Source organism: Cololabis saira, chromosome 2 (assembly GCF_033807715.1).
Source record: "Cololabis saira isolate AMF1-May2022 chromosome 2, fColSai1.1, whole genome shotgun sequence".
NCBI lineage: Eukaryota > Metazoa > Chordata > Actinopteri > Beloniformes > Belonidae > Cololabis > Cololabis saira.
The window spans coordinates 54836426-54861482 of NC_084588.1; the positions used below are offsets into that span (position 1 = coordinate 54836426).

General features: G+C 46.3%; 1 protein-coding gene across 1 annotated transcript in view; it reads right to left on the reverse strand.

The window, feature by feature from the left end:
- The window catches only part of LOC133418390 (NACHT, LRR and PYD domains-containing protein 4-like), a 398000-nt gene extending 385407 nt beyond the window's left edge, over positions 1 to 12593 (reverse strand). Inside the window, exons 1-2 of the mRNA XM_061707035.1 lie at positions 12413 to 12593; positions 7391 to 7516 (exon numbers count right to left, since the gene is read on the reverse strand). Of these exons, the coding sequence (XP_061563019.1) occupies positions 7391 to 7473 (83 nt within the window). The 5' untranslated portion in view covers positions 7474 to 7516; positions 12413 to 12593. The remainder of the gene's footprint in view (positions 1 to 7390; positions 7517 to 12412) is intronic.
- Between the last annotated feature and the right edge of the window lie 12464 nt (positions 12594 to 25057).

Below are 25057 nucleotides of genomic sequence, written 5' to 3' on the forward strand. Positions count from 1 at the left end.
CTCCACCAACCTCACTGTTCCCCCAGCCCGCCTGTCCACCATGGGGGGTAGAGCTTTCAGCCGCTCTGCCCCTCGCCTCTGGAACAGCCTCCCCCCCGACATCAGGAACATGGACACTCTTCCCACCTTTAAATCTCACCTCAAAACCCATCTATTTAGGCTGGCTTATGATTAGGATTAGACTCTGCTGTCGACAATGTGTTACATTTTTAGGGCCCGAGCACTTGCAGTGCGAAGGCCCTATTGTATTTGCAGGAATTTTTATTAGGGCCCGAGCACCTTCAGTGCGAAGGCCCTATTGTATTTGCAGGAATTTTTATTATTAGGGCCCGAGCACTTGCAGTGCGAAGGCCCTATTGTATTTGCAGGAATTTTTATTATTAGGGCCCGAGCACTTGCAGTGCGAAGGCCCTATTGTATTTGCAGGAATTTTTAGGGCCCGAGCACTTGCAGTGCGAAGGCCCTATTGTATTTGCAGGAATTTTTATTATTATTATTAGGGCCCGAGCACCTTCAGTGCGAAGGCCCTATTGTATCTGTAGGAATTTTTTTTCTTTCTTTCTTTCTTTATATTTCTGACGAAAGGAGGGCCTTTTTGCCCCCCTAAACGTGCCCAAAAAGTCACCAAATTTTGCATGCAAGTCAGGCCTGGCGAAAAATTTGATATTTAATGGTTTGCATTAATGGGCGTGGCAAAATGGCTCAACAGCGCCCCCTTGAAAACTTTGTGCCTCAAGCCCCACGATACGGTTTGACGTACATGCACGGAAATCGGTACACACCTGTATCATGGCGCAACTGAAAGAAAAGTCTCTTGGCGTCATGCCCGAAACCGAACAGGAGGTCGGCCATTTTGAATTAGTCGTGTCATTTTGGCAAAATGTATGCCATTCCTTCGAAAGTTAATTCAGCCCGAACCGTAACGTGCCCCCAAGTGTGTTATACATCAAAATGTGCGTCTCCATCCTGCGACAACACGCATTACTTTTCTCTTTCAAAAGCGTTACCGTGGCGGCGCTAGACGCCAAAAAGCGCGCCCACCCTTCATCTGATTGGTTCGACAGAAAAAACTTTGTGCCTCAAGCCCCACAATACGGTTTGACGTACATGCACGAAAATCGCTACACACCTGTATCATGGCACAACTTAAAGAAAAGTCTCTTGGAGCCATGGCCGAAACCGAACAGGATGTCGGCCATTTTGAATTAGTCGTGTCATTTTGGCGAAATTTATGCCATTCCTTCGAAAGTTAATTCAGCCCGAACCGTAACGTGCCCCCAAGTGTGTTATACATCAAAATGTGCGTCTCCATCCTGTGACAACACGCATTACTTTTCTCTTTCAAAAGCGTTACCGTGGCGGCGCTAGACGCCAAAAAGCGCACCCACCCTTCATCTGATTGGTTCAACTGAAAAAACTTTGTGCCTCAAGCCCCATAATACGGTTTGACGTACATGAACGAAAATCGGTACACACCTGTATCATGTCGCAACTAAAAGAAAAGTCTCTTGGCGCCATGGCCGAAACCGAACAGGAAGTCGGCCATTTTGAACATTCTGAATTAATTGCGTAATTTTGGAGCAATATATGCCATTCCTTCGAGAGTTAATTCAGCCCGAACCGTATCGTGAACCCAGATGTGTTATACATCAAAATGTGCGTCTCCATCCTGCGACTACACGCATTACTTTTCTCTTTCAAAAGTGTTACCGTGGCGACGCTAGACGCCAACAAGCGCACCCCCCCTTCATCTGATTGGTCCATATTTGATAGTTTCCCAAAAGGCACCAAATTTGGCACGCAAGCCAGGCCTGGCGATAAATTTGATATTTCATGGTTTGCATTAATGGGCGTGGCAAAATGGCTCAACAGCGCCCCCTTGAAAACTTTGTGCCTCAAGCCCCACAATATGGTTTGACGTACATGCACGAAAATCGCTACACACCTGTATCATGGCACAACTTAAAGAAAAGTCTCTTGGAGCCATGGCCGAAACCGAACAGGATGTCGGCCATTTTGAATAAATTGTGTCATTTTGGCGAAATTTATGCCATTCCTTCGGCAGTTAATTCAGCCCTTTCAAAAGTGTTACCGTGGCGACGTTAGACGCGAAAAAGCGCTCATCCCCTTCATCTGATTGGTCCATATTTGATAGTTCTCCAAAAGTCACCAAATTTTCCATGCAATCCAGGCCTGGTGATAAATTTGATATTTCATGGTTTTCATTAATGGGTGTGGCCTAACGGCTCAACAGCGCCCCCTAGAATACTTTTCTCTGCAATAACTTTGGAATGGTTTCACATAAAGAGTCGTGGGTGGTGTCATCGGACACCACCCACGGTATTGAGTCCTTGACCATAATTGGTGAAAATTAGCCCCGCCCCTTCTGATTGGTTGTCCCTATTTCCTGCTATAACTTTTGAATGTTTTGACATAGAGAGTAGTGGGTGGTGTCATCAGATTCTGTATGGAGTCCTTGACCTTCATTGGCCTGAATTAGCCCCACCCCTTCTTCTGATTGGTTGTCCCTATTTTCTGCTATAACTTTTTAAGGGTTTGACATAGAGAGTCGTGGGTGGTATCATTTCTGATTTGCTTATGGGGGGCGGTGGACGTGAGTGCGAGGGCCCGTTCATCGCTGCTTGCAGCTTTAATTATTATTATTATTTTCCTGACAAAAGGAAGGCCTTTTTGCCCCCCTAAACATGCCTAAAAAGTCACCAAATTTTGCACCCAAGCCAAGCCTGGCGAAAAAATTGATATTTAATGGTTTGCATTATTGGACGTGGCAAAATGGCTCAACAGCGCCCCCTTGAAAACTTTGTGCCTCAAGCCCCACGATACGGTTTGACGTACATGCATGAAAATCGGTAAACACCTGTATCATGGCCCAACTTAAAGAAAAGTCTCTTGGTGTCATGCCCGAAACCGAACAGGATGTCTGCCATTTTGAATTAATCGTGTCATTTTGGCAAAATTTATGCCATTCCTTCGGCAGTTAATTCAGCCCGAACCGTCACGTGCCCCCAAGTGTGTTATACATCAAAATGTGCGTCTCCATCCTCCGACACCACGCATTACTTTTCTCTTTCAAAAGCGTTACCGTGGCGACGCTGGACGCCAAAAGGCGTGCCCACCCTTCATCTGATTGGTTCAGACAGAAAAAACTTTGCGCCTTAAGCCCCATAATACGCTTTGAGAGAAAAGTCTCTTGGCACCATGGCCGAAACCGAACAGGAAGTCGGCCATTTTGAACATTCTGCATTAATCGCGTCATTTTGGAGCAATATTTGCCATTCCTTCGAGAATGAATTCAGCCCGAGCCGTAACGTGCACCCAAGTGTGTTATACATCAAAATGTGCGACTCCATCCTGTGACACCACGCATTACTTTTCTCTTTCAAAAGTGTTACCGTGGCGACGCTAGACGCCAAAAGGCGCGGCCCCCCTTCATCTGATTGGTCCATATTTGATAGTTCTCCAAAAGTCACCAAATTTTGCATGCAAGCCAGACTTGGCGATAAATTTGATATTTCATGGTTTGCATTAATGGGCGTGGCCTAACGGCTCAACAGCGCCCCCTAGAATACTTTTATCTGCCATAACTTTTGAATGGTTTGACATGGAGAGTTGTGGGTGGTGTCATGGGACTCGGTATTGAGTCCTTGACCATAATTGGTGAAAATTAGCCCCGCCCCTTCTTCTGATTGGTTGTCCCTATTTCCTGCTATAACATTTGAATGTTTTGACATAGAGAGTCGTGGGTGGTGTCATGGGACTCTGTAATTAGTCCTTGAGCTACTTTGACCTTAATTAGCCCCGCCCCTTCTTCTGATTGGTTGTCCCGATTTTCTGCTGTAACTTTTGAATGGTTTGACATAGAGAGTCGTGGGTGGTGTCATCAGATTCTGTATGGAGTCCTTGACCTTCATTGGCCTGAATCAGCCCCGCCCCTTCTTCTGATTGGTTGTCCCTTTTTTCTGCTATAACTTTTGAATGGTTTGACATAGGAAATCGTGGGTGGTGTCGTTTCTGATATGCTTATGGGGGGCGGTGGCCGTGAGTGCGAGGGCCCGTTCATCGCTGCTTGCAGCTTTAATTTATACTTGTTTTTTACTGTTGTAATTTGTATTTCTATTGTTGTATTTCTTGCTCTGTCAGGCGACCTTGAGTGTCTTGAAAGGCGCCATACAAATAAAATGTATTATTATTATTATTATTATTATTATTATTAAATGTTCAGAGAAATCCTCTTACTGCTCTGCAGATGCTCAGCCAGCGCCTCCTGCTTCCTTCTCCTCAGGAAGTTCACTGTGATCTTCACAAACGCATCTCTGCTGCTCCTCCTCTGCTCTTCATCCTCACCCTGTAACACATGCTCTAGGGATTCTGGGTAATCTGGACTCAGACCCCTGTGGATCTTCTTCAGCTCGTCCTTCACAAACATGACGATGTCGTCCTCCAGCAGCTGGAACAGAAGACCACATGAAGGACACAACCAGACTGAAACCATGGAGACAAACATCAGGACCATGACGGACAGACTGACAGTCCACTGGTCTCCAGAGACCAGCATGGAGACAAACATTAGGTCCATGTTGGACAGACTGACAGTCCACTGGTCTCCAGAGACCAGCATGGAGACAAACATCAGGTCCATGTTGGACAGACTGACAGTCCACTGGTCTCCAGAGACCAGCATGGAGACAAACATCAGGACCATGACGGACAGACTGACAGTCCACTGGTCTCCAGAGACCAGCATGGAGACAAACATCAGGTCCATGTTGGACAGACTGACAGTCCACTGGTCTCCAGAGACCAGCATGGAGACAAACATCAGGTCCATGTTGGACAGACTGACAGTCCACTGGTCTCCAGAGACCAGCATGGAGACAAACATCAGGTCCATGATGGACACACTGACAGTCCACTGGTCTCCAGAGACCAGCATGCAGACAAACATCAGGTCCATGATGGACAGACTGACAGTCCACTGGTCTCCAGAGACCAGCATGGAGACAAACATCAGGTCCACGATGGACAGACTGACAGAGACCAGCATGGAGACAAAAACCAGGTCCATGATGGACAGACTGACAGTCCACTGGTCTCCAGAGACCAGCATGGAGACAAACATCAGGTCCATGATGGACAGACTGACAGTCTACTGGTTTCCAGAGACCAGCATGCAGATGGACATCAGGACAACAGATGGAGACAGTTGTTGTTCATGTACAGACCTGAAAGACGGAGTCCAGCTGGGTCTGATGCTGCTGGACAGACGGACCACTGGGGGACTCTGAGATCTGCTGGTCCACTCTGTGGAGGAACCAGGAAGGATTAGCTCACATCATGTCTGTCCTCACAGAGACAAACAGCAGCTGAAGGTCCATGAAGTCCTGTTGGGATGAGGAGAGTCCATCAGAGGACTGGTGGTGGTGAAGGTTTACTAGTCCTGCTGATCCAACGAGAACATGAGACCTCAGTGAGAGCTCTGCTTATTCACACATTCACAAGATCCAGTCCTGCTCAAAGAAACGTTAGAGATCAAGAAGACGGACAACTGATGGAGACATGAACCAGCTGAGGAATTGTGGACCATCGTCAGGATCAGTGAGAGGAACTCTGGACCATCATCAGGATCAGTAAGAGGAACTCTGGACCATCATCAGTAAGAGGAACTCTGGACCATCATCAGCATCAGTAAGAGGAACTCTGGATCATCATCAGTAAGAGGAACTCTGGACCACCATCAGCATCAGTAAGAGGAACTCTGGATCATCATCAGGATCAGAAAGAGGAACTCTGGACCATCATCAGGATCAGTAAGAGGAACTCTGGATCATCATCAGGATCAGTAAGAGGAACTCTGGACCATCATCAGGACCAGTAAGAGGAACTCTGGACCATCAGGATCAGTAAGAGGAACTCTGGACCATCATCAGGATCAGTAATATGAATTCTGGACCATCATCAGGATCAGTAAGAGGAACTCTGGACCATCATCAGGATCAGTTAGAGGAACTCTGGACCATCATCAGGATCAGTAAGAGGAACTCTGGATCATCATCAGGATCAGTAAGAGGAACTCTGGACCATCATCAGGATCAGTAAGAGGAACTCTGGATCATCATCAGGATCAGTAAGAGGAACTCTGGACCATCATCAGTAAGAGGAACTCTGGACCATCATCAGTAAGAGGAACTCTGGACCATCATCAGGATCAGTAAGAGGAACTCTGGACCATCATCAGGACCAGTAAGAGGAACTCTGGACCATCAGGATCAGTAAGAGGAACTCTGGACCATCATTAGGATCAGTAGGAACTCTGGACCATCACCAGGATCAGTAAGAGGAACTCTGGACCATCATCAGGATCAGTAAGAGGAACTCTGGACCATCATCAGTCAGAGGAACTCTGGACCATCATCAGGATCAGTAAGAGGAACTCTGGATCATCATCAGGATCAGTAAGAGGAACTCTGGACCATCACCAGGATCAGTAAGAGGAACTCTGGACCATCATCAGGACCAGTAAGAGGAACTCTGGACCATCATCAGGATCAGTAAGAGGAACTCTGGACCATCATCAGTAAGAGGAACTCTGGATCATCATCAGGATCAGTAAGAGGAACTCTGGATCATCATCAGGATCAGTCCTCTGGAAGGTAAGACCTCTAGATGTGTCAACCAGAGGAAAAAGCTCCTGACAGGAGATGAAGATCTATGAGGAGGAAGCTCAGATCACCATCAGGTGATGGAGGACCACAGGGGTCCAGGACTACATGATCTACTCAGGAGGAAACATGGGGATATTTCCTAACATGAGGACGGATTTAAATACATGTCATGTGTTTAAATACATCTCACCTCTCTGAAGGAGAACCTTGGTCTCTTTTAAAGTCAGCGAACCATTCCCTTGAGTGGTCGCTCTTCAAGGACAAACAGCTGGGTTCAGGTTCAAGAGAGTCTCTTTTCTGATGGACACTGATAGAAGACAAAGTTCAAAATGTACATATTCTATAAATATGGAAAAGAAGTTATACAGATAAAAATATTTAGTCTATTCAAAAAGTATTAAACATAAATCATTGGCAGAGTTTGGATACACTCACCTCTTTACAGTAGAACGTTGCTCTCCTTTAAAGAAAATGTCCAAGTCTTTTGATCGGTGACTCTTCAAGGACACACAGCTGGGTCCTGGTCCAGGTCCAGGTCCAGGTCCAGGTCCAGGTCCAGGTCCAGGTCCAGGTCCAGGTCCTTGTCCTGGTCCAGGTCCAGGTCCAGGTCCAGGTCCAGGTCCAGGTCTCCTGTAATAAAGGTGTTTGTTGACGTGAGGGCTGAACTCTGACGTGCAGAACAGTCATGGACAGTTAGATCATCTCACCTCTCTTCTTCTCTCTCAGGTTTTCCCCTCGGGGAGGTTTTGGAGGGAAGGACTCCCTCCTCTCTGTCCTCACACTGATCCATGCTGCTGGATTCACATCAGCTCACACACACCTTCTACCTTCATCTGCAGAGGAAACACACGTCATGGTAGATGTACAACGAGCAGCTCTGAATGATCTTCTCTCCAGCTTCATGTCCGACAGCAGTGAGGAAGCTGCTGCACTTCTACTATCCGACCACTAGATGGAGTCGTGGAGCTGCAGCTCAGCTCCACTCTGCTCTGTCCCATCTGGAGCGGCAGGGGAGCTATGCTCGGCTACTGTTTGTGGACTTCAGCTCCGCATTTAATACCATCCTACCAGATAGACTGGTGATCAAACTGTCAGAACTGGGAATACCACACTCCATCTGCAGCTGGGTCAAGGACTTCCTGTCTGATCGCTCCCAGAGGGTGAGAGGAGGCCCCCACATCTCCTCAGCACTCAGTCTCAACACCGGCTCACCTCAGGGCTGTGTGCTGAGTCCCCTACTCTACACCCTCTACACCCATGACTGCGCTCCTGCCCACTCCAGCAACAGTATTGTAAAGTTCGTGGACAACACCACTGTGGTAGGACTCATCTCCGGGGGGGATGAGTCTGTTACAGGGACGACACCACTGTGGTAGGGCTCATCTCTGGGGGGGATGAGTCTGTTACAGGGACGACACCACTGTGGTAGGACTCATCTCCGGGGGGGATGAGTCTGTTACAGGGATGAGGTGGTTCAGCTGGCACTGTGGTGTTCAGAGAACGACCTGGTCCTGAACACTGCAAAAACTAAGGAGCTGATCATAGACTTCAGACGGAAACAGACAGACATTCAGCCTCTGTTCATCAACGGGGTCTGTGTGGAGATGGTTTCCAGCTTCCGGTTTCTGGGCGTGGAAATAGAGGACAACCTGACCTGGAGTGTCAACACCACCACCATCATCAAAAAGGCACAGCAGAGACTGTACTTTCTGAGAATTCTCAGAAACCATCATCTAAATCAACAACTGATGGTGTCCTTTTATTGCTGCTCCATAGAGAGCATCCTCACTTATTGCATATGTGTGTGGTTCTCCAGCTGCACAGTAGCAAATAAGAAGGCACTCCAGAGGGTCGTCACCACGGCCCAAAGAATAATGGGCTGCTCTCTCCCCTCCCTGGAGGAGCTGGACAACACCCGGAAAATCATCAAGGACCCATCTCACCCCGGACACTCACTCTTTGGACTGTTGCCATCAGGCAGACGTTTCAGGACACTGAAATCACACACAAACAGACTCAAGAACAGTTTCTATGCCAGAGCCATAACTACACTCAATACTGCTAAATAATCAAACTGACTTTTCCATGTGCAATACTGACCGAACCGTGCAATACCTGCCATAGAATCGTGCAATACCTGTATGTTGTCTTCCTGTTTGTGTCCTTTTAGAGATTATTTATTTTTATAGTTGTTTTTGTTTTAATATTTCTATTTTTTAAATCATGCACCTTAAAGAAGATTGCATCCAATTTCATTGTACCTGTACAAATGACAAAGACATTCTATTCTATTCAGCTCACACCCTCAACCCACATTTAATCTCCATTTAATCACACGTTTGCTCTTAGTTTCTGTCTCCAGGACAAAAGATCATCATTGACTCTTAATTACTGAAACAGCTTAGACCCTGGAGAGTCCAGAAGGCTGTGGTTGCACTTCCTCGACTGACCACTAGAGGCGGCAACAGCGAGTTCATTTACACTGACCTCCATCAGTCCAACTTTACAGCAGAAAGAAACATATTTACAGTCTGGTTCAAAACGCAGTTCTGGTCTAAATCTTTAACTGGGTCCATCCTTCATAAAATGGAGCCAGAACATCCGGTGATTGGACTAGAGACCAGGAGGAGTTTCTGATCACGTTCACTTCCTCCTTTTAGGCCTGAACCTGAACTTGGACCGTTAGTCTCCACATATTTCTGATCTATTCGGGCCGGCAGCTCTTTCTTCCCCCACAAACACAATAATGATTTGGGCCTCATCTATAAAGCTTGCTTGCGCAGAAAAAGCACCTGAAAGTTGCGGAAGCCGCCATCTACGCAAAGCCTCGGATCTAAAAAGAAAAAACTAACCGAAAAATCTGCTTATCTTTACGGCAACTCGGACCCTCCCGTAATAATTTACTTACGCAGGCTGTGAGGTGGTGAAATGAAGCCAGATTCATGTCATACTCTTAATAATGTCATCACATATCACAACATATATCAGACTTAAAATAATAAAATAATAAAATAAAATAGCGCTGATCGTGTCCCTCTGTGTGTGAAGCTCAGTCAGTCAGGACTCTGGTGCTGCTGGAGCTGCAGCCGCGGTGACACGCGGGGAACCTCCTCACACCCACCGCTTTAGGACAGAACAAATGAGGGGCTGCGTTTAGGGAGCCCCACGGAGCCCCTAAAGGGACTCAGATTTTTTTTCATATATATGAGTTTTACGCGCGCGTGAAACCTTTACGTGCAGGTGTATGGTGCCTAAATTAGGGTCCTGCATTAAAACGACGCAGAGCCTAAGGCGTAGTGTACGCTGCGACGCGCACCTACGCCGTAGGCTCTGCGTTAAAGGAACGCACAACCATAAACCCGCCCTGAGCAGCTCTGAGGGGAGACGGGAGAGGAGGAGGGGGAGCGGGGGGTGAAGCGGGGCTGCGGGGCCGTTTTCGTATCGCTTTCATACAGTGTCTTGATCATTTGCAATTTAAGGCTGAGCCTACCGTTAGTTTTTAAACTGTAAAAAGTAAGGGGAAAAAAACATGATTTTGAAAAGACAGGGGGACGTGTGTCCCCTTGTTGCGCCGGGGAACTCACAGCGTTTAGCGCAGCAACGGCGTGCTGCCACTCACTCTCTTTATTTTATTGTATACTATTTATATACTTATTCTAACTTTTACTGTGACCACCAAATAACGTGGTTTTCCTGTCCTCCACCTCATCTACAACATCTAGGTCTCCGTGAAAGTCAGTGTCACAGTGGCTGCTACTTCTCATTCATTCTGACGCCAAACAGGCTGCAGGAAGCCACTGCGCATGCTCAGTAGGCTCATCCCATATGCATTTATGGGCGTGTAGAGGGCGGGATATGAGGCGGATTCAGCTGCGCAGCATTCCAGCTGGACTGTGATTCATAAAGGAACGTTGCGTGCAAATCTGCGTGCACAAGGTTTTATTGATCCGGATTTTTTTTTGCGCCCAGCATTTTCGGCTTTTGAGTGTACGTGCACTTTTAGTATGACTCCTACGCAGTCCATTTTAAATGAGGCCCCAGATACTGAGCTCCTTCTCGGTCCCCGCGGCGGCGTGGCACGGCGGCACGGCACGGCGGCGCGGCACGGCACGGCGGCGCGGCACGGCGGCGCGGCACGGCGGCGCGGCACGGCGGCGCGGCACGGCGGCGCGGCACGGCGGCGCGGCACGGCGGCTCGGCACGGCGGCGCGGCACGGCGGCGCGGCACGGCGGCGCGGCACGGCGGCGCGGCACGGCGGCGCGGCACGGCGGCGCGGCACGGCGGCGCGGCACGGCTCCACTCTGCGGGTTCAGAGTGTCGGACAGCGGGAGAGCAGCGGCTCAATCTCCGCCTCCTCCACACGGACGGAGGCGGTAAAGCTGCTTCAGTCACCAGTAACAGCTCTGGGGCCTCATTTATAAAGCTTGCTTGTGCACAAAACAGGGCTTGAAAGATGCGCAAGCCACCTTCTGCGCAAAGGTTGGGATTTAAAAAGAAAAAACAAAAAAAAAATGTGCTCCCTCCCGTAGGAACAGTCTTAAGATATGGGGAACTGGCGACGCAGGTGGTGAGGTGGTGAAATGAAGCCAGATTCATGTCATACTCTTAATGTCATCACATATCAGACTTGGGTCGAGGTGTCCTACCTCGGCAGAAAATACTACCGTACCATCCCCGTTTCTTTTATCTCAGTTTCTTTTTTTTCAAAGGCTTTTTCATGCAAATAGACGATTTAACAGCAGGAAGTCAGAAAGTGCTTCACATAGATCTATGTGTACGACGCTTCGGCGGAAGAAAAAAACCCGTCAGATCACGCTTCCACATAGATATTGGCAGGTAGGATGATTTGACAGATGAAAATACCCTGTCAGATCACGCTTCCACATAGATAAATGTTGATGTCTATGTGGAAGCGTGATCTGACGGGTTTTTTGTTTTTTATGTTTTGATGAGCTGCTGGACAGTTGAATTTCCCATCTATCTATCTATCTATCTATCTATCTATCTATCTATCTATCTATCTATCTATCTATCTATCTATCTATCTATCTATCTATCTATCTATCTATCTATCTATCTATCTATCTATCTATCTATCTATCTATCTATCTATCTATCTATCTATCTATCTTTTTATATATGTGGAAGTGTGATTTATTCCCCTGCGCAACCTTCCAGCTGGACTGTGATTTTTAAAGCAAACATTGCGTGCAAGTGTGCGTGCACACAGTTTTATAAATCCAGTTTTTTTTTGCGCCCGCCATTTTCGGCTTTTGGGTTTACGTGCACTTTTAGTATGAATCCTACGCACTCTTTTATAAATGAGGCCCCTGGTCCTGCTGACTGACTGCAGTCCAGCCAGCCGTCATTCGTACCTTCGTGATCAAATCAGCCGCTCCTAAATTTCATGTGCGCTTCTATTTCAGCCTTTGAACGAATGAACGCGGCTCAGAAACAGAAATATATGAAGTTCTGAGTTTGAGATAATGCAGATATTTTTTTTCATATACCCAAACTTCCACCGTAATATTTGCACACTCTTAATGTAAAAGAAAAGAATGAAACACTTTTCTTTTGCAGAGACTATAAAAATGAATTCTCCCATAATTTCACCCAATGCCTCATACAGCCCTCTTCACAACTAGAACCACTACAGGAACAGTGAATTTCAAACAATTTTACTGTACAAATATTGAAATATGAATGTGTAAACACGACCATCATCTACCTGAACTGCTGCTCGTTCACCGACTCCGCTCCAACATCTGGACGCGTCGAACCGTCGGCTCCTTCTCCTTCAGTTCCAGCTGGGACTCCGTTAACGGGAATTATCTTAGTCCACAAACGGAGCTGCTGGAGTTTAAAAACTGCTCCGATCACCGTCACACGGAGCTCCACACCCAGAAACCCGTCCAGGAGGAAGTAAAAGTAAACTCGACTAAAGTATCTGCGACACAAACAGGTTTGACAGGTCTGACGAGGAAAAGCAGCGACCGAGACTGTCATGGTTTCCCAGTGTAGTTTTTTACTTTAACTCACTCCCCTGTCTTTCCAGATCCTGCCACCCTAATCAGCTCAATCCACTCATTCCTTTCACCTGTGCTTCCCCACCCAGCTCCACACCTGGTTTCCCTCATCAGCAGTTCCCCTTATATACCGGCCCATTTCCACCTTTCTGTTGCCGTGTGTGCTTTTGCCTCGCTTTCCAGCGTTCCTGATTTCTGTCCTTTTCCTGCCTGTAACCCTGCATGACTCCCGGTTTGACTCCCGGTTTTGGATTTTTGCCTGCCCCTTTGGACTTGTTTGCCTGATCTGCCTGTCTGCCCGGTTTGACCCCTGCCTGTCTTAGACCAGTATTAAAGCCTCACTGACTCTGATTCTGCCTGGTGTTGTGCTTTTGGGTTCTCTGTCCTGTCTGAGCCGTGACCGAGACTCTGAAAACCAGCCCGACACAGGCAGCCCAAAACCACAACATAGAACATTAAAAAAGAACGATATTAGTTGGTGAATTGACCTGAATGTATTTATTTCTGCCGCTAATGAATGAACTTGACAGAAATATGAAGACCCGTGGTTTACTTATAACCTCCAACATGGTTTTAATCACTCTTTCAACTTAAATATCTTCCTCATAAAACAACTGAATTAAACTCAATGAATTTATAAAGTTGAAAGTATAAAGTCCTTATGAAACAGCTCATAGAACCGGCCGAGATGAACCAATATTAGACACTGAACATGAAAGTTGTAATAAAATCCCTTCATTTGATCCTGAAGTCAAGAACTGATGTAAGTTACATCAAAGTGTTACATCATGTAACACTTTTCCTGGTAATTGAAAACTAAAACTGTCCAGACGTCTTTCTTCTTAGTCTTTGTTTTATTCCTGCTCCACGTCCTGCTTCTTTACCGTCGTTACTGTTACTCATAATTGGTGTTAAATCGTGCCAGAATTATTACAGACGTTGTAGCCGACTGGGTAATGAAGGCAGCAGAAATCTTGATGGTTCTGTTAAAGGTATCAGCAAGTCTGATCAGTCGGTTTAGGGGAATGTCTGGTTTGGTTTTGGGAAGTTGATTGCCCTTGTTAGTCTGACTCTGTCAGGGTTTTGAAATTTCCCCCAGTTTGAGTTTCAGTGTTGTCCCTCGTGTTTCCATCTGCCCTGATTGTCGTCACCTGTGTCTCGTTATCCCCTGTGTAAATCTGGTCTTGTCCTTCCCTGCTCCCTGTCAGTCCGTACTGTTTCCACCCTCCGTGTGTCCTGTCATGCTCTTGGAGTTTTGTTCTCGTGTTTTTGGTCAACCCTGCTCTGCAGCGCTTTTGGTTTTTGTTTAATAAATCCTGCTTTTGCAACTCCTGCCTCCTGCTCTCCTGCATTTGGGTCCTCAACCAACACACATTGTGACAGAATCTCTGCTGTTAGCAGTTTTCTCTGGACTACAGTTGAAGCCGTGACGTGGGTCACTTGTTTTGTGCTGCAGAAGAAGAAAGAGGGGAGCGCTTCCGGTGAGGCACTCATGCTGATGGCGTTCTGAACGCCGCTCTAACCACCCGTCATCTTTAACAAAGTATGCTTTACAAGAGTGAGTAAGCGATACGAGACTTAACTTAAATGTGAGCAAAAAAAAACCCAACAAGATCAGTAAGGAAAAACAGCAGCTTTTATGGCCACTCGACTCCACAGCACCAAAGCGACAGACCAAACTGAAAAAGACGAAGATAAGGTGTTGGATAAAATCCTCCAAGAGCTCAAAGACTCTCAAAAAGAAATTCAACAGTTCCGAACCGAAACCGGGAAACATTTCGTGGAGTTGAGGGAAGAAATTAAAGAAATCAGAACGGATTTGAGTAAAGTGGAACAGAGGCTGGACGAAGCTGAAACCCGAATCATAGAAATGGAGGACAAAGATACGCATCTGACAAAGGTGATGATCCACCTGCTGCAAACTCAAAGAGAAATAAAAAAGAAATGTGAACATCTGGAAGGTCGAAGCCGTAGAGAAAATATAAGAATACACAGAATTAAAGAGGGGAGCGAAGGTGACAGCCCAACCTGATCTCACAAAAATCTGTGAAATGCCCACGACCTCTCACCACTATTTTCCGTGGCACCAACAAAGATAACATAAATAAAGTTTACAGATGTATTTGTCACCTACACAGACGTACAGGAACATGTGGTGAATTCAGGCAGGTTTCCATGTGAGATGTTTGTGCAGGATAAAAGTGCAAATGTTGCAGGAGCTGCTGGGGTTGGAGGATTCTCCTCAAAGCTTCTCAAGTCACATTCACAGCTTCTCTCAGCAGCTCTGGACATGTTTGTGCCATTTCTCCTGTCCTTCACACACTTACCAACTCAGGAAGTGTTCATGCGTGTGCTGGAGCTACATGAAGACGTGAGTCGTCTTTCACATCGTCCAAAAACCCTAAACGCTCCTGAATGAGTTTGTCTTCTGGCTCTGCATCCATCCGTTATCTGGGATAGATTTGTCTCGACTTGCTGCGGAAAATAACCAGATGTTTGTGTCTGTGGACGAACTGTCGTGACGGTTGAAATGATTTCATGATGCTCCTCAAGACACGATCCATGAAACAATGAAATACAGACTGAATTAAATGTATATGTTTTAGAACGATATGAACTCACATTTAATTGATTATTTATGTATTTGTTTCATCTTCGTCTCTTCTGGGCCTCCACAGTTCTGGGTTCTTTGGTTTCCATCCGTATCGTCGTCTCCTCCGTTTGTCCTCAGTCGTCCTCTCGTGTCCACGTCCAGGAAAGTTGTCTCCAGTCCTGTGGAGACTAAACTTGAAGGAAGTTTCCAGCTGCAATCACAGTTTCTGTCCCGGGTGGATTGTAGGACCCGAGTGCAGAACAACGAAGATGGAGTTTTAGAAAAGTCTCTTGTCTGAATGATCCAGGGAGGATTTTCATCTGGAAGCAGAAACAGTCCTGGGAAGACTGGAGAAGACCCGATACTGAGCGCTGCAGAGACAACGTGTCCCTGAGTGAGTCCTCCTTTATGTCTGGACTCTGACTGGCCGGTCTGACACATGAACACGTGTTGACTCTTCCGTTGGAGCTGGTTGTTTGTTGGGGGTCGTTGTCCTGCTGGAAGGTGGACCTCCACCCCAAGATCACGTCTTCTGCAGAAGGTTTTCTTCCTGCCACTCTTCCATGAAGGCCAGATTGTGGACAGGACTAATAGTTGTCCTGTGGACAGCTTGTCCCCCCTGAGCTGTGGATCTCTGCAGCTCCTCCAGAGGACCATGAGCCTCTTGGGTTCTTCTCTAACTGCTGTTCTCCTGCCAGTTGAGGTGGACGGTCGTGTCTTGGTGGGTTTGTGCTTGCCCCGTACTCTCTGTTTTCAGGTGATGATTCAGCAGCTCCAGGAGATTCTTTTCTCCTCTAACGCTGTTCCAAACTTCTCCACACCCTCCTCCCTGACCTGTCTGGTGTTGCTGGGTTTCCATGACTGCAGGTGTTCACTAGTGTTCTCTAACAGACCTCTGAGGCTTCACACAGCAGTTGTATTTATACTGACAACACATTTCACACCGGTGGACTCTTTTTACTGACGTGGGGACTTCTGAAGCAGCTGCTCCCTGGATTTTCTATGGGGGGTCAGAGTTCAAATGAGGTCCAGCATCAGCAGATGTGCTGGTCACCTCAGCAGATGTGCTGGTCACCTCAGCAGATGTGCTGGTCACCTCAGCAGATGTGCTAGTCACCTCAGCAGCAGCTGGTCACCTCAGCAGATGTGCTGGTCACCTCAGCAGATGTGCTGGTCACCTCAGCAGATGTGCTGGTCACCTCAGCAGCAGCTTCTGTGTCTGTGGTTCCTCTCTGGTCCAGAAGGACCGGAGCTCCGTCACCACATGTAAAATACCGGCTGCTCAGCTGAACAGTCCTGGCTCTGCCGTCTCCTGCAGCTGGCTCTGCTCTGGAGAACATCTGAACATCTGCAAGCAGCAAAACCAACCATTTAAGCTCCATCTGGTTCTTTCCTGATGATTCGCTTCTTGTTCTTTCTCCCAGAATCCAAAACGTGGCTCTTTGACAACTGATGCAGGTTCTATGAAAATCACCAGCCGTCGTTGTCGACCCTGTTTTATCTGCTCCGTGACGTCATCTCCACGTGTGTCAAGTTCTTCTGCTGCTGCTGATAAAGTGTCTGAGTCAGACTGTAAAACTCTCTCTCATCAGTGGTCATGTGATTTCCTGTAAATACAGGGAGGAGGAGCAGGAGGAGGAAGAGGAGGAGCAGCAGCTCTGCAGGTGAAAAACACCTGACAGATTCAAAGGTCAGAGTTCAGAGTCCATGTGGACGTGGACGGAGCAGCAGAGGAACCAGGTGAGTGTTTGTTCCTTCTTTTTCTGCTGCTGTTAAAATGTCTGAGACTGAAACTAAAGAACTAAATAGTTCGGGGACACGGTGGAGCAGCTGGTAGTGCAGCGTCTCACAGCAAGAAGGTCCTGGGTTCAATTCCTGCCGGGGACGCTGTGGGCGCTGAGTGTGTGTTAGTTCCCCCATGACTCCAGCTCCCTGGGTGGGGTTGGAGAAAGGTCTTTCTGTGTAGAGTTTGCATGTTTTCTCTGTGTTCCCTTGGTAGCTAATGTGAGCTACCCTCACACAAACATGCAGCAGTCCCGGTTCTACTGCCCCCTCTGGTTCTACTGCCCCCTCTGGCCAGTCCTGGTTCTAATGCCCCCTCTGGCCAGTCCCGGTTCTACTGCCCCCTCTGGCCAGCCGGGGAAACACATGGGGGGATCTGGCCGGAATAACGTGATCCTTCCACCGCTACGTCCGGCCGGAGAAACTCCAACCTGTCTGGTGGAAAGAAGCTGCTCATCCTCAAGTCAGGAGGAGACCTGAGCTCAGAACAGGAGGTAGAGGTTGGTCCTGGGGTTGGGAGAGGGAGCAACGCCCAGCACTGACTTGGCTAGGAGCACTGGGGATAAGATGGGGAAAAGAATCGGGATAAAAGTATTTAAAAAAAAAAAAGTAAATAGTTTGGGGTCAGATAAATGTGTTCAGACGTACCTGTATCAGGTTTAATCAAACGCAGGAAAAGAGACTCTGGAGGTTGTTGGGACATTGTTGAGGAAGCAGTTAAGATAAGATAAGATAATCCTTTATTACTCCTTCACATGTTATCAGCAGTAACTTAACACACACATGCAGGGAAGGGGGTTAAAAAGTAAAAAGTAAAAAAAATATATATAATTACAGGATATAGACACATATATTAGTACATACATTGCGATGGAAATAAAAGTATGGAAATAAAAGTAGTGCAAAGGAAAAAAAAACAGTGCAAAAAAGCAGGCAGGATGAGTGTGAGGTAGACAGACAGATATTGCACATATGGTTATTGCACACGTTATTTCTTGTCCGTTAGCTACTGAGATCAGCCTGGTTGTTCAGTCTGATGCAGCGGGGAGGAAGGACCTGCGATGCCTCTCTGACATCCAGCTAACTTCACGTCTAAGGGTCACATGCCTCTCTGACATCCAGCTAACTTCACATTTAAGGGTCACATGACTCTCTGACATCCAGCTAACTTCACGTTTAAGGGTCACATGACTCTCTGACATCCAGCTAACTTCACGTTTAAGGGTCACATGACTCTCTGACATCCAGCTAACTTCACGTTTAAGGGTCACATGACTCTCTGACATCCAGCTAACTTCACGTTTAAGGGTCACATGACTCTCTGACATCATTATCTGGTGTAAAGGCAGGGAGTTCTGGATGTTACTTTGTGGATATTTGAATTAAAACAGGAGCTTCTTCCTCCTCACAGAGGAAACACCACAACACAACCTCTGTGTGTGTGTGTGTGTGTGTGTGTGTGTGTGTGTGTGTGTGTGTGTGTGTGTGTGTGTGTGTGTGTGTGTGTGTGTGTGTGTGTGTGAGTGTGTGTGTGTGTGTGTGTGTGTGTGTGTGAGTGTGTGTGTGTGTGTGTGTGTGTGTGTGTGTGTGTGTGTGTGTGTGTGTGTGTGTGTGTGTGTGTGTGTGAGTGTGTGTGTGTGTGTGTGTGTGTGTGTGAGTGTGTGTGTGTGTGTGTGTGTGTGTGTGAGTGTGTGTGTGTGTGTGTGTGTGTGTGAGTGTGTGTGTGTGTGTGTGTGTGTGTGTGTGTGTGTGTGTGTGTGTGTGTGTGTGTGTGTGTGTGTGTGTGTGTGTGTGTGTGTGTGTGTGTGTGTGTGTGTGTGTGTGTGCGTGTGTGTGTGTGTGTGTGTGATTTTTACAGATTCTCCAAGTTTGATTTACTTCAGTAACTGAGACTTTTTTAAGCTCCATATTTCTATCTTCTTCAGAACACTGCAAAAACTCAAAATCTTAACAAGAATATTTGTCTTATTTCTAGTTAAAATGTCAAATTTTTAGTCAAAAAATTTTCACTTAAAATAAGTAGAAAAATCTGCCAGTGGAACAAGAATTTTTTGCTTGTAATGAGAAGATAAATCTTGTTCTACTGGCAGATTTTTCTACTTATTTCAGGTGAAAATTTACTTGAGAAAGGTGAAAAACAGGTTTTAAGTGTAATGAGATTTTTTGACTAAAAATTAGACATTTTAACTAGAAATAAGACAAATATTCCTTGTAAGATTTGGAGTTTCTGCACTGAACTTTAGACACTTCTCTCTGAGACTTGAATTTAACACAAAGTTTCTTTTTAAGTCTGTTTCTCAGCGAGTTATTCAGGGGTTTGTTTACCGAACAAAGAAGGCCGTTGACCTAACAAAGTAGGATTCATGGTAAAACTAACCAACATCTGAAGTTCGACTGTTTCCTGAAAACGAAAGTTACGACTATAACTGTAATATATTGTGTTGTTACTGTAACTTTATTCTGAAAGGTAACCGGATGGGGGGCGGAACAAGACCTCCGGTTAGAGTTATTATATGAGGTTCGGATGCTAAGTAAAGTTCTAGCTGTGGCACGAAAACCTGGTCGTCCTGTCAAGTCATTTTATAAGACTAAACATTACATGGTGTCAGAGTAAATACCTGGAAAGAGAGACAATGGCACACTTCAAACCACCGCCGGGCTTGAGCCTACAGGGGAATCTCGCGGAGAATTGGAGGACGTGGCTGCAGCGCTACGAGCTTTTTGCAGTTGCGAGCGGTGTAACAGAAAAGTCAGAAGAAGTGCAATGCGCAACTTTCCTGCATGTTGCGGGGGAAGAAGCTATTAAAGTGAGTAACACATTTGTCTTCGACGATGATGAGGAGGACAAAATAGCTGAATTGAAGCAGAAGTTCCGAGACTACTGCGAGCCCAGGAAAAACCTGCCATATATAAGGCACATGTTTTTCACTCGTGTCCAAGGCCCATCAGAGACAATAGACACCTACGTCACGGACTTAAAGAATAAAGCGAAAGACTGTGAGTTTGGATACCTGTGTGACTCACTAATACGTGACAGGATTGTCTGTGGAATACGTGATGATCAAGTAAGGGCGAGATTGCTCAGAGAAGCAGATCTCACGCTCATTAAAGCCCTCGATGTGTGCCGTGCCAGTGAACTGACGTCCACCCAAATGAAAGCGTTGCATGAAGAAGTTGATGTGCAAAAAATAAGCACAATGAGAGTAAACAAAAAATATGGCAACATGAAAGAAAGCCCCATGAACACCAGAGAAAGAAAAATCAACTGTGACAGATGTGGCTATAAACATGAGCTACGAAAATGCCCAGCATATGGACAAACATGCAATAAATGTGAAAAGAAAAATCATTTTGCAAAGATGTGTCGTGCAGGCAGCCAGAAAAAGTCACACAAGATGCATGCAGTTGAATGCAGTCGGGAGAGTGCTGACAATGATGAAGACATGTTCATTGGGACTATTGGAATAAAAAATATTGGAGCTGTTGATGAAGCACAGAGTGAAAATGACAGATGGACTGAAGAACTGATAATAAATGAAAAGAAAGTAACATTTCGGATTGACACTGGAGCTGACTGTAATGTTATTTCAGATAAAACATTGCAGGCTATAAAAAATGACAATAAGCTTCGTGCATCTCACTGCAGGTTGGTGGCATACTCGGGTCACAAAATGAAGCCACTGGGCAGAGCATCACTCACCTGCAAGTACAAGGGTCAAAAACACCAGATTGACTTTGAAATTATTGAGAAAGATGCTCCAGCGATACTTGGAAGAGAGACAAGTACAAAATTAAAAATGGTGAAAAGACTCTACAGCATGGAGAAAACAGATGACATACTGAAAGAATATGAGCATCTCTTCACAGGACTTGGATGTCTGCCAGGTGAACACACGATAAAGCTAGACCCGGATATAAAACCTGTGATACATGCACCTAGAAGGATCCCAGTTGCTCTGAGGGACAGAGTGATTGAGCAGCTTCACAAAATGGAGCAATCAGATGTCATCACGAAGCAGTCTGAGCCAACTCAGTGGGTGAACAGCATGGTGACGGTTGTCACTCCACAAAAGATCAGGATTTGTATGGATCCTAAAGATCTTAACACGGCAATAAGAAGAGAGCATTATCCACTTCTCACTGTGGAGGAAGTGGTATCACGCATGCCTAGTGCAAAATATTTCTCTGTGCTGGATGCAAACCAAGGGTTTTATCAAATAAAGCTGGATGAAGAGAGCTCCAAACTGTGTACTTTCAACACACCGATTGGTCGGTACCGGTTTAAGCGCCTTCCCTTTGGCATTTCATCAGCCAGCGAGGTGTTCCAGAGAGCTGTGGCCCAGATGGTCGAGGGGTTGGACGGTGTGGTCAACATTATTGATGATTTGCTGGTTTGGGGTGACTCCATTGAGCAACATGACAAGAGGCTGCTGAGTGTACTGCAGAGGGCAGATGAAAACGGACTGAGATTCAACAAAGGCAAGTGCAAGTTCAGAATGACAGAGGTGAAATACATTGGACATACACTCAGTGCAGATGGACTACGGCCTGATGAGGAGAAGATTCGTGCAATTATGCAAATGCCTCCACCAGAAGACAAACAAGCTTTAATGCGCTTTATGGGAATGGTACAATATCTGTCCAAATTCATTCCAAATCTGTCCGAGATCTCTGCACCAATACGGAGACTGCTGCAGGGAGAAACAGAATGGCACTGGGAGGAGTCACAGCAGCAAAGCTTTGATCTGTTGAAAAAGCTGATCACAGAAGCTCCCACCCTGAAATATTATGATGTAAACAAAGCAGTGACGCTGTCTGTGGATGCCAGCTCGGAGGGCATCGGAGCTGTGATACTGCAAGATGAACGACCTGTGGCATACGGATCAAGAGCACTCACAGACTGTCAAAAGAGGTATGCACAGATAGAAAAGGAGCTGTTAGCCATTGTATATGGATGTGAAAAATTCCACCAGTATGTATATGGCAGAGAAATACAGGTTGAAAGTGATCACAAACCATTAGAAAGCATCTTCAAGAAGCCGCTGCATCAGGCTCCCATGAGGCTGCAAAGAATGCTGCTGCGTCTTCAGAAGTACAATGTGTCGGTCACTTACAAACCAGGAAAAGAGCTTCACATAGCAGACGCATTGAGCCGTGCTTACCTTCACGAACACAAAGAGGATCTCCTGGAAGAAGAACTGCAGGTAAACTGGATTACACCACAGTTGCCTATTTCAGACGAGAAACTCAAACTGTTCAGAGATGCAACATCACAGGATCCAGTTCTGCAGGAGCTGAAAAGCATGATTATGAAGGGATGGCCGAGAGATAAGTCTGCTGTGCCAGGCAGCATACAATCATTTTGGACTTTCAGAGAGGAGATCAGTTTTTCCTCTGGACTGCTTTTCAAGGCAGAAAAGCTCATCGTACCACTGCAGCTGAGACCACAGATGCTGGACAAGATACATGAGTCACATTTGGGTGTGGTCAAATGCAAAGAAAGGGCCAGAGATGTCCTATATTGGCCAGGTATGTCCACACAAATTGAACAGGTGGTAGCGCAGTGTGATGTATGCAATGAAAATATGAACAGTAATCAAAAAGAGCCTTTGATCTCACATCCCTTACCAACTCGACCTTGGGAGAAGGTCGGCACTGATCTGTTCCACAGTAACGGTTCAGAGTTTCTTCTATGTGTGGACTACTTCTCCAAGTACCCTGAGATTGTGAGGCTGAGCAACACGACCAGTAAGGGTGTAATAACTGCCATGAAGTCTATTTTCTCTAGACATGGGATCCCTGACATTGTTATCTCTGACAATGGACCTCAATATGCAAGCGAGGAATTCAGGAGCTTTGCAGAAAGATGGGAGTTCAGTCATTTTACATCGAGCCCTGGTCATGCACAATCCAATGGTCAGGCAGAAAGAGCAGTGCAAACAGTTAAAAGACTGCTCAAAAAGTCTCAGAAGGATGCTGGTGACCCATACATAGCACTTCTGGAATACAGAAATACGCCGCTGGAGAGCGTGGGACAGTCTCCTGCCCAGATGTTGATGGGGCGTCGGTTAAAGACAAGACTGCCAGCCTCCACCTCTCTTCTCACTCCTGACAGGGCGTTCAGTGTGCACAAAGGGCTGAAAGACAGGCAAGCGAACCAAAAGAGATACTTTGATCGTCATGCTAAAAGGCTGCCTGAGCTGCACGCTGGAGAAAATGTAAGGATGCAGGCTGGGGACAAATGGAAGCCAGCAGTGGTTCTGAAAGAGTATGATCAGCCACGTTCATATGTGGTGCGCACGCCCGAAGGCAGAAGCTTCAGGCGTAACAGAAAACATCTCAGACAGACGGCTGAGACAGTGTTTCCACCTGCTGCTGAGAGTAATGTGACTGATGATATGGACTGTGACAACACTCTGCTGGCTGACAGGGTCAGTTCACAGGCTCAGGCTTCAGAACCAACTCAGAGAGAGGATGCTTGCGGCTCGTCTAAACTCACACATCCTTACCAGACCAGATCAGGCAGAGTGGTCAAGACTCCACTGAGATTCAGGGAATGAAAATGTGGAAATGGACACTTTGAATGTATGACTGATTTAATGTTTATTATGCCTTAGAGCTCACCAGGGGTAAGATTTTGTTTTGTTGTTTATTCCTGTGGACTGGCTTTATTTTCTTGAAGAGGCATATTTATTTCAGTGATAAGTTACTCATTTATAAAAATGTGTCTGATTTTATGTTCTATACGGTCTTTATAGTTTAGTAAAGAGAAACAGTAAAAAAAAAAAAAAAAAAAAAAAAAATCTTGAGAAGGGGGATGTAATATATTGTGTTGTTACTGTAACTTTATTCTGAAAGGTAACCGGATGGGGGGCGGAACAAGACCTCCGGTTAGAGTTATTATATGAGGTTCGGATGCTAAGTAAAGTTCTAGCTGTGGCACGAAAACCTGGTCGTCCTGTCAAGTCATTTTATAAGACTAAACATTACAATAACTACTGTAGGAAAGCCCTAGAGTTCAGCTTATAGTTTCAGTTAGTTCACTGTTTGTGTGCTGTTACCGGCCCTTTAAGAGGTGTGGAATGTTCCGGAGTGGGAAGTCTGATTGATCTGTCTGCTGAGAAGCTGTGTAGAGCTGTGTGGATTTCTCCTGTTTGGAGAAGTGTGTGTACCTGCCTAAAGTGAGTATTTATGTTTAAACTGCTCTCTTTATGTATTAAAGCTTACATAGAGGTTGATCTGTATCTGCAGGAGTTTCAGTAACAGTAAATTAGTTACAGTGAATGAGCTACATTAACTGTTTTAGCCTGCATGTGCTGGCTGAGTTAGACAGGTGCTCCTCGTTTACAATGTTCACACAATTTATATTTCTCCTTTGTTAACAATCTGGTTTGTGATGTAAAGGAGTTATTTACCTAATGTCAGGGTTTTGACACTTCCTCCCAGTTTTAGTTTCAGTTCTGTCTTGCCCCGCCTGTGTCCCATCTGCCCTGATTGTGTCCGCACCTGTGTCTCGTCTTGTCTCGTTATCCCCTCAGTATATCTTGTCTTGTCATTCCTTGGTTCCCTGTCGGTCCGTACTGTTCTCTCCTCCATGTCTCCTCGTACCTTTTTTTATGATCCTGGTTTTTTGTCAATCCTGCTCTGCAGCGCTTTGTTTTTGCCCTTTGTGAATTAAACCCTTTTATTTTTGAGAACTCCTGTCTCCAGCCTCCCTCTGTCTCCTGCACTTGGGTCCTAAAACAACCTAACCATGACTGAACGGACCGACCAGGTGGACCCAGCGGGAGAGTACCTCACCATGTTGGACTTCCTCTGCCGTGAAGCGGCTAAAAACGTGCGTGAGTGTTGGGACCCCTTTTGGGGAACACGCCTGGCTCTGGGTGGGCCCAGGAGCCTGCAGAGGCAACGGCGACGGCGTCAGCGCCAGCGCCAGCCCCAACCTGTCCCTGTTCCTGTGGTGGTCCCGGAC